The 17,295-nt window shown below is 42.8% G+C and overlaps 1 protein-coding gene across 3 annotated transcripts in view; it reads left to right on the top strand.

The window, feature by feature from the left end:
* The window catches only part of TAF4B (TATA-box binding protein associated factor 4b), a 92,021-nt gene that overhangs the window by 59,951 nt on the left and 14,775 nt on the right, over window positions 1–17,295 (top strand). For all 3 annotated transcript variants that reach the window (XM_084849652.1, XM_084849651.1, XM_084849653.1), the window contains exon 14: window positions 10,713–10,832. In XM_084849652.1, coding sequence (XP_084705778.1) covers window positions 10,713–10,832 — 120 coding nt within the window. The remainder of the gene's footprint in view (window positions 1–10,712; window positions 10,833–17,295) is intronic.

The following is a 17,295-nucleotide window of genomic DNA, read 5'->3' as shown; positions in this document are numbered from 1 at the left end:
CCAACCCAGTGTTTCTCATGATGTACTCTGCATATAAGTTAAATAAGCAGGGCAAGAATATGCAGCCTTGTACTCCTTTCCCAATTTTGAACCACTCGGTTGTTCCGTGTCTGGTTCTTACTGTTGCTTCTTGACCCTCCTACAGGTTTCTCAGGAGACAGGTAAGGTGGTCTGGTACTCCCATCTCTTTCAGAATTTGCCAGAGTTTGTTGTGATCCACACAATCAAAGGCTTTAGCGTAGTCAATGAAGCAGGAATAGACGTTTTTCTGGAATTCTCTTGCTTTCTCCATGATGCAGCGAATGTTGGCGATTTGATCTCTAGTTCCTCTGCCTCTTCGAAACCCAGCTTGTACTTCCGGTAGTTCTCGGTTCGCATACTGCTGAAGCCTAGCTTGTAGGATTTTGAGCATCACCTTGCTGGCATGTGAAATGAGCGCAATGGTGCGGTAGTTTGAACACTCTTTGGCGTTGCCCTTCTTTGGAATTGGAATGTAAACTGACCTTCTCCAGTCTTGTGGCCACTGTTGAGTGTTCCAGATTTGTTGGCATATTGAATGCAGCACTTTAACAGCATCATCTTTTAGGATTTTAAATAGCTCGGCTGGAATACGGTCATCTCCGCTAGCTTTGTTGTTACTAATGCTTCCTAAGGCCCACTTGACTTCACTCTCGAGGATGTCCGACTCAAGTTCAGTGACCGCACTATCATGGCTATCAGGGACATTCAGATCTTTCCTGTATAGTTCTTCTGTGTATTCTTGCCACCTCTTCTTCATCTCATCTGCTTCTGTTAGGTCCCTGCCTTCTTTGTCCTTTATCATGCCCGTCTTTACACAAAACGTTCCCTTGAGATCTCCAATTTTCTTGAAGAGATCTCTAGTCTTTCCCAGTCTGTTGTTTTCCTCGATTTCTTTGCATTGTTCATTTAAGAAGGCCTTCTTGTCTCTCCTTGCTATTCTCTGGAACTCTGCATTCAGTTGGTTATATCTTCCCCTTTCTCCCTTGCTTTTCGCTTCCCTTCTTTCGTGAGCTACTTGTAAAGCCTCATCAGACAGCCACTTGGCTTTCTTGCATTTCTTTTTCTTTGGGACGGATTGAGTTGCTGCCTCCTGAACAATGTTACGGACCTCCGTCCATAGTTCCTCAGGCACTCTGTCTATCAGGTCTAATCCCTGAAATCTATTCCTCACCTCCACTGTATATTCATCAGGGATATGATTTAGGTCATACCTGAACGGTTTAGTGGTTTTCCCGACATTCTTCAATTTAAGCCGAAATTTTGCAAGAAGCAGCTCATGATCTGAGCCACAGTCAGCTCCAGGTCTTGTTTTTACTGACTGTATGGAGCTTCTCCATCTTTGGCTGCAAAGGACATAATCAATCTGATTTCGATATTGACCATCTGGTGACGTCCATGTGTAGAGTCGCCTCTTGTGCTGTTGGAAAAGAGTGTTTGCTATGATCAGCGTGTTCTCTTGGCAAAACTCTATTAGCCTTTGTCCTGCTTCATTTTGTACACCAAGGCCATGCCTGCCTGTTATCCCGGTGATTTCTTGACTTCCTACTTTAGCATTCCAATCCCCTATGATGAAGAGGACATCTTTTTTTGGTGTTAGTTCTAGAAGGTGTTGTAGGTCTTCATAGAACCGATCAACCTTAGCTTCTTCGGCCTCAGTGGTTGGGGCATAGACTTGAATTACTGTGATGTTGAATGGTTTGCCTTGGATTCGTACTGAGATCATTCTATCATTTTTAAGATTGTACCCCAGTACTGCTTTTCCCACCCTTTTGTTGACTATGAGTGCTACTCCATTTCTTCTAAGGGATTCTTGCCCACAATAGTAGATGTGATGGTCACCTGAATTAAATTCGCCCATGCCTGTCCATTTTAGTTCGCTGATTCCCAAGATGTCGATGTTCAATCTTGCCATCTCATGTTTGACCACCTCCAGCTTACCTTGATTCATTGATCTGACATTCCAGGTTCCTAAACAATATTGTTCTTTACAGCATCGGATTTTCTTTTCACCGCCAGACACATCCACAGCTGAGTGTCCTTTCGGGTTTGGCCCAGCCGCTTCACTCTTTCTGGCGCTACTTGGAAATACCCTCTGCTCTTCCCCAGTAGCATATTGGACACCTTCCGACCTGAGGGGCTCATCTTCCGGCGTCATATCTTTTAGCCTTGTGATACGTTCCATGGGGTTTTCTTGGCAAGAATACTGGAGTGGGTTGCCATTTCCTTCTCCAGTGGAGAGGGATTACTCCTATCAAAAATTGGGTCGCAAATCTAATTAAAAGTCCCCACCAATTAACTAATGGTCTTATAAAACATGGCAGGTGAATCCAGGTTAGAACCGTATACATTCACCATGGCGATTATCATGTTTGCAGATTTGACCACCAAAATAAGCATCTATCGCAATTGGATCTTCCTTGGAACACTTATATTGGTGCATTTTTATATATTAGTATGGCCACACCTTTAGCTTTCTTAGAATTACCACTAGCATAGACTTCCCCTACCCAGTCTTTGCTAAGTCTGTCCTTGTCTTCCACCAAAAGGTGAGTTTCTTGTAAAAAAAAAAAAAAAAGCAACATCCTTTTTTAGCTTCATCAGTTTGGAAAGCACTTGTTTTTTCTTATTAGGAGTGCCTAACCCCCTAACATCCCAAGTGATGATGTTCAGAGACATATTTCACAAATTAGAGCCTCCAAAAATTATATATCTGAAACACTTGTTCACACCCACAATCTTAACCATCCCACACCATTACACCATTTATAAAGCCTAACAAAAATGTCACATAAACTATATAGATTTGAAGACAACGTACTGCTCCCACCCTCACTCTTTTAAAACATTTCATCATAAAGCAAGCCATCAAACACTGTAACACACATTGCATACCCAGAATTTCCAAGATTGTGTTTATGATGCTTATAACAAATCAAGCTTGTAAACTTACTAATAAATCACGCAATAGGAAAGGGAGAAAAAAGTGAAAAACAAACCTCAGAAGGAAAACCAAAACAGGAAAAGGAAAAAAAAAAAAAAAAGGTTCCATAATAACGTGAAGCAAAGGCCTTGAAACTTGCAAAATACTAGCCTTCCTTTGCTGGCCTAGCAGCTGGATCCATGCAAGGAAACTAATCAGCAGCAGCAGCAGCAGGCATTTGAAAAAAAATTGAGACTAGATCCATGGTGAAGACAAGACAGCTGGAAAGAGAATAAAATATTGACCTGGTTTTCATGACACGACAAACCAGCATGAATGATCACCCATGATGGGTTGCTGTGAGTCTAAACTCAGTGCGGTTTCTGCAGGGTGGCTTATTTTTTATCAACAAGCCACTCTGAGAACCCATGGCTTGTTGGGTTGTTCAGGGGGGGTTGTTTTCAGGATTGTATGTGATGTCTAAACCCGGCAGGGCAACTTCATCGTCGGTTGTTGGAAGCGGCTAGATTGCTGCCCAGCAACAGCAGCAAAAACCCCTGCCACTCCTTGCAATCTCACCAGTGCTGCCACCATTCTCCCTCAACCTTTCTCAGTGCCCTCTGCCCCATGTTTCTAAACACTGAGAAGAAAGGACACAGGAGAGTATCCCAAGCACATCCACAACCTTCTTTATTTTTTATTTTATTTTTCAGCCTTGCACAAATACGCACATTCAACAGTCCACAGCTATGAAATTCGCAAAATTTTCCCCTCTGCTTTACTGCTTTGCTATGGAAGTTGCAGGCAGCGCAGAAGAGCCCTGCCCTCCGTGCTCCAAAGAGGAGCATGGAGTGCCCAAATCTGGGCATTCCAGGGGGCGTTCCAGGGCGGGGAAGGCGGAAATGCCAGTACGACACATCCTGTGTGTCCACTGGCAGCCTCCTCCCCCACTCCACCTTCCTGCTGCTAGACAGCCGAAATCGGCTATCTAGCCACAAATGCAGGGCAGGAGGAAGCGCAGAGGGAATGATCCCCTCTGTGCTTCTCCTGCCCTGCATTGGATAGGTGGTCGCCTCCAAGTTCGGAGACAGCCGCCTATCCCCATAGGATTGCACCCTAAAAGACTAAGATCGCCTTGTTCAGCCATCTCTGGAATCCAGATAATGCATAGATTGCAGGGGTGAGCATGGCTCTCAAATGCATTTATCTTAGCCTGCAAAGCAGTGTTAGATCGCTGAAAAGCAGTCAACGCGGTACCGTGCGTGGTGGCATTGTCTTCCAGCTGTGAGATTCTGGATTCTGCTACATCTAAGAGAAATGCCGTCAACCAAAGCTCACAGCAGCTTGATAGTCTTTTATGGTTTTGAGATCCACAGTGATCACTTTAAGGAGTGACATAGCTTCTCCCTTGGATTCTTTTGAGAAACCCGCTGCTCCTGCATTTGTAGGGGATGAAACTGGCACAGTTTCTTTTTCATGTCTCTCTTGCCTGCCATTGAACAAATTTAAATGCATGTTTAGAGTCAACACAAAGTTAACGAGAGGAGTGAAAAGGGGCGGGGGAGTTACCTGTTTTCATTTATTGTAGAGATTAAAGCAGTTATCAGGATATAATAAGCCAGAAGTGCAGGAGTAAGCCAGAACAAACTCTTGCTCCCCTGGTGAGTAAAGCAATTTTCAAGAAGTGTTGCAGTAAAATACCTGAATTACACCATCACGCATACTGCCTCAGTGACATTTGTATCATTGAGACTAGTAAGCATTGCCAAGGCTGTACCACAAAATCGAGGGAACTTAAAGCCCAGCTCCTCTAGGCTTTTTTTTTTTTTTTTTTTGCACCTGTGGACATCCTTTCCCAGAGGATGTTTCTTTCTGATACTCCTTGGTTTCGTGGGGCTCTGCTACTTTCCTCCACTCTGTTTCAACAGTGATGTTCTCAGAACTGCCCCACAAGTGTTTTCAGCCTCCAAATCTGAGAGGAAAGGCCGTGGTTCTCTGGTAGAGAGCTCATGCTTTGCATGCAGAAGGTCTCCAGTTCAACCCAGGGCATCCCCAGATAGGACTGCAAAAGACTTCTGTCGGAAACCCTGGAGTCAAGATAGTTGATGTAGACAGTGATGAGCTAGATGGACCAGTGGTCTAATCTGGTATAAGGCAGCCTTCTGTGTTCCTATATCTACAGATTCCAGCACACAGCCTTCTCAGCTAGCACCATCTTGTCTCCAGGTCCTGGGGTTCTGATGCTAAGTCTGTGACCTTGAGCCTTTTCAGATAACTGAATGATATCTTTCAGACCAGTCACTTGTTAACATTAGTCAGCTGAAGCACTTATAGTTCCCATGAGTGTCTGGCTCAGACTTTGGGCAGTGGTAAAGGGCACCGCAGGCTTACTTTTGGAGAAACTCCTTGAAGCCCTCCACAGTCAGTAGCATCACAATGGCAGCATTAAGCCTCCAACAAGTAAAGGAAGAAATAAGAGCTCTCTGCAAACCACTGTTCTTTAACAGTCACCAGAGGTGTTCCTAATTCCTTGAATTCAATTAAGCTGATTTTCACAGTACAGTTCCAGCCAACTTCCTAATGGAGCATATGAGCATCTGGACCCCTGCGACTCACCTGTTTCCCTTGGGAGACCTGCCATTAAAATGCCATCTTACCCAGTCTTCAAGGAATTCTTGCACTTCCCTCAACATATGATTGGCGCCAGCCTCTAGAATGCGAATGGGCTTCACAATTGATGCATTCTTATTCTCATATTTTTCACCATCAGGCCCTAGTACTAGGTGCCTACTTCTGGATCTCCTCATAAAGGGTAGGATGGCTGATCAAACTACCATGCCATTCATATATCTCTAGTGCATTCCAGTAGTGCAATTCTAATTTACAGCTGCCTACCAGTGTTCCTATCACTTCTCAGACTTATCCCATGGCTTTCCTTTTTAGTGCATTCACCGAGGAGTTCTCCCTGCTCTGGTCTCTAGAAGCAGGGGTCCCCAGTGACTTCCCCCTGGAGGTATATTGTCATGTTCCCACACTCCATCTGAACGGTCCCCAGATTGAAAGTTTGGTGATCCTTGCCCTGTTGGTCCTAGAGGAATATATCACTCTATAGCAGCCTTCTCCAACCTAGTGTCCTCCAGGGGTTTTGGACTACAACTCCCAGCATGGCCAGTAGTTGGAGATGATGGGAGCCATAGTTCAAAATGTCTGAAGAGTACCAGGTTGGGGGAGACTGCACATCTGGCTCAATGCACCATCTCCATCTTCGGAACCTTGCACCTGAACACTTCTCCATTTGTTTCCATGCAACTTCTGACGGAGTTCACAGCTCATCTAAAAGACATATGAGCCTCTGGCCTTCCTGTTCCCTATAGAGTAGAAAAAATGTGGATGAGGTCTTGTAGACAGTCTGGTACTTTCCTAACCCCACCAGCCACCTAACGCCTTCATCGTGGGAGCAGCATAAGCTAAGAGGCAGATACAAGTTCTTCCTCTGGGAGGAAATGCATGTTTTTATATCAAATCTTCAGATGACAAGAAACTGGCATAGGTTTTCCAAGTCAGTAAAGCAACAACTCAGCTCAGCTCCCTGTCAGACTGTGTTGGCCCTTGTTTAACCATAACCATTCCCCTTCGTTGATGTGTGGCTCCATCCTTCCACTTTCAACACAGTTATTAAACTATTAAGGTCCTTAGCTCTGAACTCTTCAAAGCCACCACTAATGAATTTCTCAAATGAGAGAGGAAAGGGCCACCATTGGGTGGTTTCTCCATTACATCTGAACCAGGCCAATGACACTCATTTTGCATGGTAAATGACACAACAGGCAGTGGTGGGGGTAGGTGAAGCCACTTAATAGCTAAGTTGGACTTGCATCACCTGTGAGAAGGGCAGCATGGTTGATAATTCTACTGGCCAAATCTTGGGTGAAAAATAGCAAAGAATTTTCATGTAGGTGTGAAATGAAGCATTAGGCTAGGCATGGGGAACAAGTTTTGGTGGGGGGGGCAAATTGTTCAGGCTGTTGCGGGCCTTCACTGAGTTTTGTAGAAGGTAATTTCCTTACACCTAAGGTGGGCAAGGATTCACACAGCGAATCATGTGTTTTAATATTCAGATGTCCAGTACATGGACAAAATAATGTAATAGTTGAAGTGACCATAAACTGCTGTCTGTAGCATTTGGATATTTTAAGCATGTATTGCCATAAGCAACAAGTTAGTAGTTATTGTTGTTGTTGTTCAGTCGTTAAATCATGTCTGACTCTTCGTGACCCCATGGACCTTAGCACGCCAGGCCTTCCTGTCCTCCGCTCTATCCTCAAGTTGTCATATGTGCTCAAGTTCATATTCATTGCATCGGTGATGCTATCTGGCCATCTCAGTCTCTGCCGTCCCCTTCTCCTTTTGCCTTCAATCTTTCCCAGCGTCAGGGTCTTTTCCAGGGAGTTTTCTCTTCGCATTAGGTGGCCAAAATATTTGAGCTTCAGCTTCAGTATCTGTCCTTCCAATGAGCACTCAGGGTTGATTTCCTTTAGGATTGACTCATTTGACCTCCTTGCAGTCCAGGGGACTCGTAAGAGTCTTCTCCAGCACCGCAGTTGGAAAGCATCAATTCTTCGGCGCTCAGCCTTCCTTATAGTCCAGCTCTCACAGCCATACGTTACTACTGGGAAAACCATAGCTTTGATTATGTAGACCTTTGTCGGCAAGGTGATGTCTCTGCTTCTTACTATGCTGTCTAGGTTTGCCATAGCTTTCCTCCCAAGGAGCAAGCGTCTTTTAATTTCATGGCTACAGTCACCGTCTGCGGTGATCTTGGAGCCCAAGAAAATAAAATCTGTCACTGCTTCCATTTCTTCCCCTTCTATATGCCAGGAAGTGATGGGGCCAGATGCCATGATCTTAGTTTTTTTAATGTTGAGTTTCAACCCAGCTTTTGCACTCTCCTCTTTCACCCTCAACAAGAGGCTTTTTAGCTCCTCTTTGCTTTCTGCCATTAGGGTGGTATCATCTGCGTATCGGAGGGTGTTGATAATTCTCCCGGCAATCTTAATTCCGACCTGTAATTCATCCAACCCGGCGTTTCTCATGATGTACTCTGCATATAAGTTAAATAAGCAGGGCGACAATATACAGCCTTGTTGTACTCCTTTCCAAATTTTGAACCACTCGGTTGTTCCATGTCCGGTTCTTACTGTTGCTTCTTCGCCCTCGTACAGGTTTCTCAGGAGACAGGTAAGGTGCTCTGGTACTCCCATCTCTTTAAAAATTTGCCACAGTTTGTTGTGATCCACACAATCAAAGGCTGTAGCATAGTCAGTGAAGCAGAAATAGACCTTTTTCTGGAATTCTCTTGCTTTCTCCATGATGCAGCGAATGTTGGCGATTTGATCTCTAGTTCCTCTGCCTCTTCGAAACCCAGCTTGTACTTCTGGTAGTTCTCAGTTCACATACTGCTGAAGCCTAGCTTGTAGGATTTTGAGCATAACCTTGCTGGCATGTGAAATGAGCGCAATTGTACAGTAGTTTGAACACTCTTTGGCATTGCTCTTCTTTGGAATTGGAATGTAAACTGACCTTTTCCAGTCTTGTGGCCACTGTTGAGTGTTCCAAATTTGCTGGCATATTGAGTGCAGCACTTTAATGTATCATCTTTTAGGATTTTAAATAGCTCTGCTGGAATACTGTCATCTCCGCTAGCTTTGTTGTTACTAATGCTTGCTAAGGCCCACTTGACTTCACTCTCTAGGATGTCCGGCTCAAGTTCAGTGACCGCACTATCATGGCTATCAGGGACATTCAGATCTTTCCTGTATAGTTCTTCTGTGTATTCTTTCCACCTCTTCTTAATCTCATCTGCTTCTGTTAGGTCCCTGCCTTCTTTTTCCTTTATCATGCCCGTCTTTGCACGAAACGTTCCCTTGAGATCTCTGATTTTCTTGAAGAGATCTCTAGTCTTTCCCATTCTATTGTTTTCCTCGATTTCTTTGCATTGTTCATTTAAGAAGGCCTTCTTGTCTCTCCTTGCTATTCTCTGGAACTCTGCATTCAGTTGGGTATATCTTCCCCTTTCTCCCTTGCTTTTCGCTTCCCTTCTTTCCTCAGCTACTTGTAAAGCCTCATCAGACAGCCACTTGGCTTTCTTGCATTTCTTTTTCTTTGGGATGGATTGAGTTGCTGCTTCCTGAACAATGTAGGGAAAACCACTAAACCATTCAGGTATGACCTAAATTATATCCTTTATGAATATACAGTGGAGGTGAGGAATAGTTTTACGTGATTAGACCTGATAGACAGAGTGCCTGAGGAACTATGGACAGAGGTCCGTAACATTGTTCAGGAGGCAGCAACTAAATCCATCCCAAAGAAACAAGTCAGTAGACTTCTTACCAAATGAAAAATCGACAGCAACTTGGCTTTCCTACTTGTACTGAAGTGGGGGGAGCGGAGTAAACTTTATAAAAAGTGAAAAATCCAATTTCATTGAGATGGAAAGGAAATCTTTTCTTAGAAATGAGCTGAGAACAGAGGTTTCCCCTTCTTAAAAATTGCTTCATGTGATTACAACTATGCTGCAAATGCCATTTCACTATTGGGAAGGGCTTTAAAAAATGTGCCTCCACTTTATTTGTGCTTCAGGTCAGATTAACTAAAATGGTTATTGTGTCACCTAGAAACTCCTGACTGCTTCAAGACCAGACTTTAAAAAACCTATATATTATTATTAAAAAGGCCAGCAGCAACAAAGACCATTTTACCATTTCTGCGACGTTTTCATAGCAATTTGATCTTTACACATTTTTTAAAAAAAATAAAAATCTTTGTACTTGGAGCAGAAGGAAAAATCGAAGAAGGGAAAATGGTTTTGAAATGTTTTTTGGCTGGCTTCTGATCTCCAGACTGTCCCTCATTGAGTGAATATACAGTAATGTTGAAAAGTCTAGAGTACCAGTCTGAGACCTGGTGGAGTGTTGCTTCATCTGGTTTAGGATTAAGTGGCATTCCAACCCCAGAAGCAGTTGTGGTGGATGGTGTAGTGCCATCAACTGCCTCAGAGGTTAAAGGCAAGTGGGGGCTAGTTTGCATATGCACGATTGTCACTGTCTGCAACATGCAATTATATGCATGTGTGAAGTAGTCAAGGCAGATCTAACATCTCAGAACTTGCATATCCCCTGATGCTGCCAATACAATACCTAGTGTAGCTGGTTACATTTGGCTGTCATAGTGCGAATGGACAGGGTGTATCTATCTGTTGGTGGTCTAGCTATTTTAACTTGTTACAAATGGCAGCCGGAGTGGGATTTCAGTACACATTCATATATCAAAGCTGTCTTCCATAAGTCAAAGGGAAGACATGAGCAAATGCTTTTTGTAATATAGGTTCTTTTAGAGTAATGAATAACTGTATGAATCAATTCCATATAAGAATGGTACTTTGACTAATTTTAGCCACATTTGTCTTAAACAAAACATTCTTAAATGGTAAAAAAAAACCCTTTTAAAGTATTACTTTAAGATTAATATATACTGGTCTTTAGAATAATGCCACTAAGTACACTTCACATTGACCTTTGTTGCTGCTTTGCAAATGGGTAATAGGCCAAACTGCAACATGGTGAATTCGACATTTGTTTAAAATCTATGAATTTCTTGCTGTATAAAAGGCAAGCCAAGGTCAAAAGATGGCAGCTGATAGACTCCAGCTGTAGCTCTCGAGGTTCTTAAGTCTAACCTATTCATAATTTCCTCTTTCCTCCTCAATTAGATGCAGCAATTAGAACTTGCACAAATGCAGCAAATGGAGGCTAATCGAGCAGCTCTGGCAGCCATTGGGCCGAGGAAAAAGAGACCACTGGATTCATCTAGTCTTGCATCTGGACTTGAGGTACATCATGCTTTTCCTCTAGGTTTTATATCCTCCTGTTGAACCTTGTTTCCACTTTTGTAGGGGGTGTTCATGTAGCTGAGTATTTTTATCAGTTTTATAGGAAATGAAGCAACTGCTTGGCATCCAGAGAGCTCTGCTTTATCGTGTGGTGTGTTTTGTTTTGAAGGAATGGTTTTAGCATTCCTGCAGCAAAATGCAGTGTGAGGGCAGGGAAGTGGTTTCCCTACTGTCATGGGCACCAGTTGTGTGGTACCTATAAGGCACATCACAAGTCCATTTCCACCTATCTTCTCCACTTAGAATTCTCATAGCGTTTTATAACTCTTATATCTGTTCTTTGCCTTTCTGGGAAAAAACAAAGTTCCAGCTCTCCAGAAGTATGAAAGAAAACCCACTACCCTTGTTAACGAGGCTTAACCCACCTCTTTCTGCATTATGGTGATTGGAAAGGCCTTTCAATAGGCTTCTTTCAATAGAGAAGCATTCTTCTACCTAATGATATTTTTCGTGCTATTTAATTGAAATTTAATATAAAAAGAACATCAAAATACATTAAAAAGCAAGAATATGATAATCTGAAAATAACCCTCCTCCCATCCATTACAAAAATAGACACCCCATTTCTAGAAAATAGGGGCACAATCCTATGGCTTGTGCCCCAGTTAGACAGAAGCCTCCAAACCTGGAGGCTTCTGAGTATCCTATGCCCTGCCAGTCTGCTGCCAGCAGGAGAGGAGGAGAGACAGAGGCAATTTACGACTCTCATCCTCCTGTTTCTTTTTCCTCTAAAATAAGAGGTCCTTTTTTGACCTTTGAGCCCATCTAGAGGAGGCACACTAGTGGGGCTGGGGGCTGCGGAGGTCATAGGATTCTTTGTAACAGGGCTTCTCCTCTCCTCTTCCCTCCCTGCTCACCAGATCACTCCCTTTCAGACTTCTACAAGGTCCTCCTTGTAAGCAGGAGTTGCGGGTCTTTCTGCGGCGGCTGCAAGGGGGCAGGCGAGGAGGAGGGTAGAAGGACTGGATTTTGGCATCCCCCTTTCAAAGTCATAGCTTCGGGAGGGGGACTCTGAAAAATCCTATCGGCTCTCCAGGGACCATAGGACTGCTCTCCATCTCTTATGATATCTATTTGTCTAGGTCAGTCATCTTCAACTACTGCTATTGCGTTGTACTGCACCACCATTGGCATGCGGATCCATCTCTTTTAAACAAATGGGTACATATGCTTTCATGTATTCATTCTATTTAAAATATGTATATACCATCCTTCAGTATCAAATTACAAGGCATTGTACAAAGTGCATTAAAACAACAATTAAAATAAAATACCAAGATACAAACAACAAAGAAAATCTAACCAAGCTAAGTCTTAAAATCAGCAAATGCCTCGGTATACAGATAAATTTTTGACGGTACCTGAACACCTGTCGCACTGCAGGGAGCAGAGATTTCCAAAGAAAGGTGCCACAACAGAGAAGGCCCACCCCCTAGTTGCCTTCAGGTGTATATCTGTGTAGACAGTGGGACAATTAGGAGGCCCTGATCTGGAGATCTCACTGAGCAGGCAGGTTGATATGGGAGAAGATGCTCCCCCAGGAAGCCCAGTCCAAAGATTGGATTTAATGGAAGAGGAAGGTGGTTTCCCTTGGCTTCCCACTGTTTTAATGGGCAATTGAATTCCTCTTTTCATGTGTGTCACACAGAGGAAAGGAAGGGGAGTTTGGTCTCTATCATGAGAAGAGAGCCTGGGCATTTATTTCAGGACTCTTCAGACTTTCAAACCACACTTGTAAGGCTACATATAGATTACTAAAGGCATAACATCTAGGTGATCGTTGTGCTCTGAGTAGAATATCCTTTTCCTAAACAATCTTTAAGGACAGATTCTTTACCTCCAGCCGCAATTTATTCTATACCATGTTTGTTCCATCTAATGTAGAGGGGACAAGTGAGCTCTGGATATGATATTCTGCTTTGCAGAGTAAGAATGGTGGAAGAACATCTTGACTAGCCAACAAAAGCAAATTAACCCACCAGCGGGAATATTAACTTGCCTGCGAGCTTGGGTGTGTACCTTAAAATTTTAATAAATTAGTGGCTGTCTTCTTGCTGTATGTAGAATGAGCTTTTATCTACCTTAATTATAACTAAAAGATTTGAAATCATGAGCTTGGTATAACAACTTTCCCAGGTCCCTCCCTTTACCATTAAGCTTTCATTAGGTAAATCATTGTGTTTACAACTCAGTAGGCAAAGGCTACAGAAGAGCTAGGTAGTAATTATTTCTAGCTTTTACTTTTCTATAATTCTAGAGGCTATGTAATGGCTGCCCCTTGGACATATTCTTGCTGTCGCTGATGTGACTCCTACCTTATTAAACACTTGTGCTGAAATCCTACCTAACACTATAGATGAAAATGCCAGTGGCAATGGAGTCATGCATCGGAACAATGGAATGCAACATGTTGTGCTGCATAAATGGAAGCACTCATTAAGGCATACTGTACATACATTTTGCATATTTATAAAGGTGCCTATAAAACATGGCACGTTAGTGATTTTATCTTGGTTTTTAAGCATGCCCAAGCCACTTTGCACACTATAGAGACAAATCTGGGTTTGCCTCAGCAGATGCTCAGCAGGAAGATACAAACTATCACAGTTCCCCAATGAGTGTACCTGTGAAGTATGAACACAAACGTGTGTGTGTATATGTGTGTGTGTTGCATTAAGATTTCACATTCTTACGTGTGACTAAAACAACTCATCTGTACACTTGTGATCCTACTTTGAAACCATATGTGGTTCTGAGCGGAATATTTTCTACTGGTTCGCACATAATGATATCCCAGAGGACATATGGATTGTTTCTGAATTGTGGGTTGTTGTTACATGTGAACCCTGTAATATGGTTTAACTATGGGTTGTTAGTCATGAACAACCCAGAGTTCACAACCCAGCAACGAGCCTTGGGTTCTATTCCTTGGTTATTTGTGGTTAACCCAAAGTTAAACCATAGTGCAGGGTTCACATGTAATGACAACCCACAATTCAACAACCCCATGATTCAACCCACACTCTGGGTTGTCATTACATGCAGACCAGGCCTAAGTATAAAAGGACTTGCTTTCTTGAACATAACTTTTCCACATAATGTATGAGATAAGGAATAACTTTATTTATTTTGTTTAAAGTTTTTTTTAGCCCAACCCTCAGCCACTAAGGCTCTCAGTAAAAGAAGTGCCTGCCCACAGGTTTAAAATCTGAAAAGGCACAGCACGCAAGGAAAATGTAATGGGGAGGGAAGAGGGAGAAAATAGTCTTTCAGCAGTGCTGATGGAATGGCCCTTCTTCCCCCTCTCATCTCCATCAGTACAGCCTGCTGGAATGGCTGCCGGCAGTGACAGTTGAGTTAATCTCTTACACGGGGAAAAGAATATTAGGAACAGTTTTTGCTGAGCCCGGCTTCAGAGGCTCAGATTTCTAATTATGAGAGAGAGAGAGACCCTCATCATACATTATATCACTCACAGTATACAAATCTGCTGGAGCCTCCACAATTTCTGTTGACGCTCTGGAATCCGCCTTAGCTTGTCAGATCTTATAGGTGCATAAGGCCCAGCTAGTTAGCTTATTCCAACCTGTCTCCATGCTATTTGCATAAACTTCTGTCAGGAATGCGGAAAACTTGTTACACATAAACCACTCTCTTATAGTGAAATACTCCAGTTTACAACACATGGTGTGCCAAAAGATTGCTCCAGCTATTTCTATGAAAATGTGAATCCCAGTTGGAAACCTTGGGTTGATGGTGATGTTTTTTGCTAGGGTTTAGAAGTGGCATGTATGTGTTGTAAATGGATCTGAAAATGAGTACTGACAGATGTGTTTATAAGAGTTGTGATCATAAAGTATTTTTTCAAAATCAAATAATCTCTTGGAAATCTTTTTAAAGAAGCAAAATGCTTCCAGTGCATGCATAACAAGGAAAACAAAACATCCTGATAAGTAAACAGTATTCTGTTCGTTCAAAGATGAAAGGATGGCCTTGAAATGGAAGAATACGGCTTGAGGGCCTGTACGCACTAGGAATCACCAAAAGCATATTTTCAGAAAATTTGACTAAGTTAAATATGTAGAACTGAATCACTTGAGTGCAAAAATGTATATTTCCAAAGCAGGAAAATTCCAAGGCAGACTAAAACAGTTTTACTTGCATCAGTCCAGCTCCAGCTATGGATCTATCAGTACTAAATAAAGCAGCAGTGCTGATACACTGAACTGTACCTGTACAATTCAATGGATAACAAGTCATCTGGATGTCTAAGGGTGTAAACCTATGCTTGTTTATACCAAAAAAAGTTCTGCGCCTCCTGGCTGGGGCATGCTGGGAGTTGTAGGACTTTTTCCTGTCTAAACATCCACAGGATTGTGCCTTAGGTGAGCTAACTTACGTTGCCTTGTCCATCACAACTTGTCCCAGGGATAGACACCTTCAGCGATTTAGCTGTTGGGTATTATTTCCTCCTTGGGTCCAAGGATCCCTGTCATACCTCCCTTCTTTTGTTCCCTATAAAAGGAGGTAGCCTTTGTCCAAGAGATCATAGAATATATTTGGCATTTTCCCCTGCAGATGGTCTGGGTTAAGAGCCCTTCAGCTTTAAAGAATGATAGTTGGTCCCTGGTTCTCAAAGTTTTAACCATCAGGGGCTTCCTGTTACATAGCATGTCACATTGAGCATCTCTACCCCAGCCTAAAATCCCATATTTAAAATGGGGCTTTCTGCTTCCGTTTTAAAAGCTGGATCACAACAGACTCCCTTTACACGCTCTTCCTTTCCCCCCTCCCCTTTCCTCCTCCTTCTCCCCCTTATCTGAGCCTTCCATATGTTTCATTGATCTAGCTCCTCTTCTTGTGGCTTTTCCTTTTTCACACAGGGAACACAAGTGGGGTAATTTGATAGCTCATTTCCGATCTATTCTCTCCAATCTATTTAAAAACAGAATAAAGGTCATTTAGTGCAGGAGTCGCCCTGGAGGTTCACAGTGTCATTTAAAGGGCCGCAAACTTCCATGAGTTAGCAATCTCAATAGGAGGATAAAAGCTCCATGTGAAGAAGCCCTATGGCTTGTCCTGCCCAGCTTTAACTTAACAGCTATATGGCTGTTTTCACATGCCTCAAACCCACCTATGGAACATTGAGTTAATACAGCTAGTTAAAAGGCTTCAGGAGGGTGTTCTACTTCTGTCAAGGTGTTAAGCTAGCAGGTGCAGAGCCAGGTTGAGTTGAGCCATCATCATGTTAAACTAAAAATAACTTCTTATACAGGAAGGCCCTTTGACTTTTTGAAAGGTCATCTTCTTTGCTCCACCATGCTTTTGGGGGAAAGTCAAGTAGAACACCATGGTATGTAAGGCTCTAGGAGGCAGAAGCTATAAGTAAAGTTTCAGTATTATTTTTTATTTTTATAGATTTACAACACTTATATACCATTCTACATCTAAACAGATTCTGGAGCAGTGAACAGTAAAAAATAAAAAGAATAAAAGCACTGTATTGAAACGTATAAAAAAACAGCATATTAAAAGTTTTTAAAAACAGAATACCAATAAAACCTTGGCTGGTCAATCAAGGACAGCTTCTTGAAATTAAGATGTCTTCAGCAGGCCCAGAATCAACACAGTGTTGGTGCCTGCCTGATCTCCAGAGGTAGGGAGTTCCACAGAGAGGGAGCCACTCATCTGCATGCATCTAATTGCCCAAGAAGCAACTATGTACCTGTAGGTAGGTTGGTAATGGCAACACACTGCATAGTAACGGGAGCCTCAGTCTTACATTACCAAAACAGTGCAACCGTCCCACAGTTCCATGCAACTCTTTTCTAAAACAGACCACTACCACCAGAACAGCAGCCTAAATCTTTGCCTAATGCAGATGAGCTTTTATCTGTACAGTACTTGGGTGTATGTTGTGCATGCCAGCATGTGCCTCCTACTTGGTGCTCCTGAATATTATTGTATGAAACAGAACTGCGCTCCTCTGAACTATTTTGTCGCCCTATCATTTATCCCCTCTTTAAAGTTTGGGAATGAATTTTGGTGAAGGAATATAATATCCCATTGATGCTGCAGTACATTAAGGTTGTGTAGCATAGTGGTTGATAATTGGCGCTGCATGGACTCCAGGAGCCAAGGGATGTTGAGCATCAGTTGAAAAAGAAATGGAAAATGAGGCAGTGGGGGAAAAGTGAATCAGCCCACCTGAACCCCTAACAGCTTATAGTATCCTGGAAGAGAGTGTGAATAAGTGGAACCCTAAACAGTGTATTCTCCTGTTAGCGGAAGAGAATACACTGCAGCATTTTTCTATAGATTCCCCTTTGCCAAAGGCCACTGGTCAGTTCAGGTGAAGAACACCCAGCATGTTGCCATGATGGGGTTGTGGATCTAATGTTTC

This window comes from Heloderma suspectum, chromosome 4 (genome assembly GCF_057233095.1).
Source record: "Heloderma suspectum isolate Gila_16-S chromosome 4, 16-S_ref, whole genome shotgun sequence".
Lineage (NCBI taxonomy): Eukaryota > Metazoa > Chordata > Lepidosauria > Squamata > Helodermatidae > Heloderma > Heloderma suspectum.
This window is presented reverse-complemented; position numbering and strand designations above follow the sequence as displayed.